Source organism: Lontra canadensis, unplaced genomic scaffold (genome assembly GCF_010015895.1).
Source record: "Lontra canadensis isolate GAN:19392208 unplaced genomic scaffold, GSC_riverotter_1.0 scaffold4661, whole genome shotgun sequence".
NCBI classification, from domain to species: Eukaryota; Metazoa; Chordata; class Mammalia; order Carnivora; family Mustelidae; genus Lontra; species Lontra canadensis.
This window is the reverse complement of record NW_022635642.1, coordinates 1-2,128: the sequence shown is the minus strand read 5'-3', so window position 1 is coordinate 2,128 and position 2,128 is coordinate 1. Positions and strand designations below refer to the sequence as shown.

Genomic DNA, 2,128 nt, shown 5'->3' with positions numbered 1-2,128 from the left:
AAAAAAAAGAAATTGGAAACAAACTGGGCTCTCTGCTCCTCCCTGTCGGACACACAGCCACATCTTCTGGTGCAGTGACAGCACCATCCCAAAGACAAGATGGTAAAGGTTGGGATAGTATATTTGGTGGTACTGGGCACCTGGTCATCAGGACTGTTTTTAACTGTGACAAAGTGGATGCTGTTGTCATCGAGGAAAACTTCATTGACCTCAACTACATGACCTACATGTTCCAGTATGATTCCATCCATGGCAAACTCAAAGGAACAGTCAAGGCAAAAAACAGGTAACTTGTCATCAATGCAAAGCCCACCTACCTCTTCCAGGATGGAGATCCCACCAACATCAAACATGGAGATGCTGCTGCTGAGTATGCTGTGGAGTCCAATGCAGAAGGCTGTACCTTACTTGAAGTTGGGGCCAAGAAGATCAGCATCTCTACCCATTCTACTGATGCCCTGAAGTTTGGGATGGGTGTGAACCATGAGAAGTATGAAAACTTTCTCAAGATTGTCAGCAAGGCCTCCTGCATAACCAGCTGCTTGGCCTCTCTGGCCAGGGTCACCCATGACAACGTTGGCATCATGGAGGGACTCATGACCATAGTCCATGCCATAACTGCCACAAAGAAGACCATGCCAAGCCTGGCTGGGAAACTGTGGTATGATGGCTGAGGGGCCTCCCAGAATATCATTCCTGCTTCTATATTGATGCCACCAAGGTTGTAGGCAAGGTCATCCCTGAGCTGAATAGGAAGCGCACTGACTTGGCCTTCCATATCCCCAACCACAAAGTGTCAGTTGTGGATCTGAGCTGCTGCCTGAAGAAAGCTGCATAGTACTATAACATCAAGAAGCCAGTGAAGCAGGCATCAGAGGACCCCCTCAAGGGCATCCTGGACTTCACTGAGGATTAGGTAGTAATTTGCAATTAAAAATGACACCTTATCTTCCACCTTTGATGTTGGGGCTGGGGTTGTCCTCAATGACCACTTAGTCAAGTTCATATTCAAGTATGGTAATGAATTTGGCTATAGTAACATGTTGGTGAACTATATGAGCTATATAGCTCTCAAGGAATAAGAGTCTACTGGACCAGTAGCCCTAGACAAAACAAGAAGAAAGAGGCTTTCAGCTGGTGCGGAGTACATACCCTAACACACTGAGAATTTCCACACCTCTACACAGTTTCCATCCCAGAATCCCTGAAGCAGAGGAGGGACTTGGGGAGCCCTACCTTGTCACTGTACCCACCAAAAAATATTAGAAACAAACTGACAGGAAAATCAAATTTCCATCATGGTGGTAACAAAGAGACAGGATATTAACAATCCCACTAAACTATTCTGACAAAAGAAATCGAATATACCAGTCCTGTAACTATACCCACAGACAGTGATTCTGATCAAAATGTTCTACCACTTCGGGTTTTTCTCAGAGCAAGTTTAACGTCTTTGTTCCTCAAGCTATAAATGAAGGGGTTCATCAAAGGAACCACATTGGTATAAAAGACAGAAAAGATTTTTCCCTCACCCATTGACCCAACAGAAGATGGTTTAAGATACACAAATGCACCAGATCCAAAATAGAGAGAAACAGCAAATATGTGGGAACTGCAGGTGCTGAAGGCTTTGGACCTGCCCTCAGTGGAGCTGATGCACAGGATGCTGGACAGGATGCAACCATAAGAGACAAAGATGGTGACACTGGGCACAATGATATCAATGCCCACCGAAATGAAAAGCACCAGCTCACTGATATAAGTCCTGGTGCATGAGAGTTGGAGCAAAGGGAGCATATCACACAAATAATGGTTAATAGTGGCTGCATCACAGAAATTCAGTCTCAGCACACATCCTGTGTTTGCCATGGCACCCGAAAATGCCATCAAATATGAACCAAGCATAAGGCTGAAACACACTTTAGGGGACATGGCAACATTATATAAAAGTGGATTACAGATGGCCACATAGCGATCATAGGCCATTGATGTCAGCATATAACATTCAGAAATACCAAAACCACAGAGGAAGAAGAGCTGGGCCATACAACCGCCGTAGGAGATAATATTTGTCTTTGATATGAAGTTAATCAGCATTTTGGGTGTAAACACAGAAGAATAACAGAGG

The 2,128-nt window shown here is 44.5% G+C and overlaps 1 protein-coding gene and 1 pseudogene across 1 annotated transcript; one reads left to right on the top strand and one right to left on the bottom strand.

The window, feature by feature from the left end:
* The first annotated feature begins 99 nt into the window (after positions 1–99).
* Positions 100–1,082, top strand: LOC116863895 (annotated as a pseudogene).
* Positions 1,083–1,404: 322 nt separating this feature from the next.
* On the bottom strand, positions 1,405–2,121 carry LOC116863896 (olfactory receptor 145-like; the record flags this gene model as incomplete). Its single annotated transcript, XM_032851197.1, has 1 exon — positions 1,405–2,121. A coding segment is annotated over one exon (717 nt), but the record flags the coding sequence as incomplete, so codon positions are not given.
* Between the last annotated feature and the right edge of the window lie 7 nt (positions 2,122–2,128).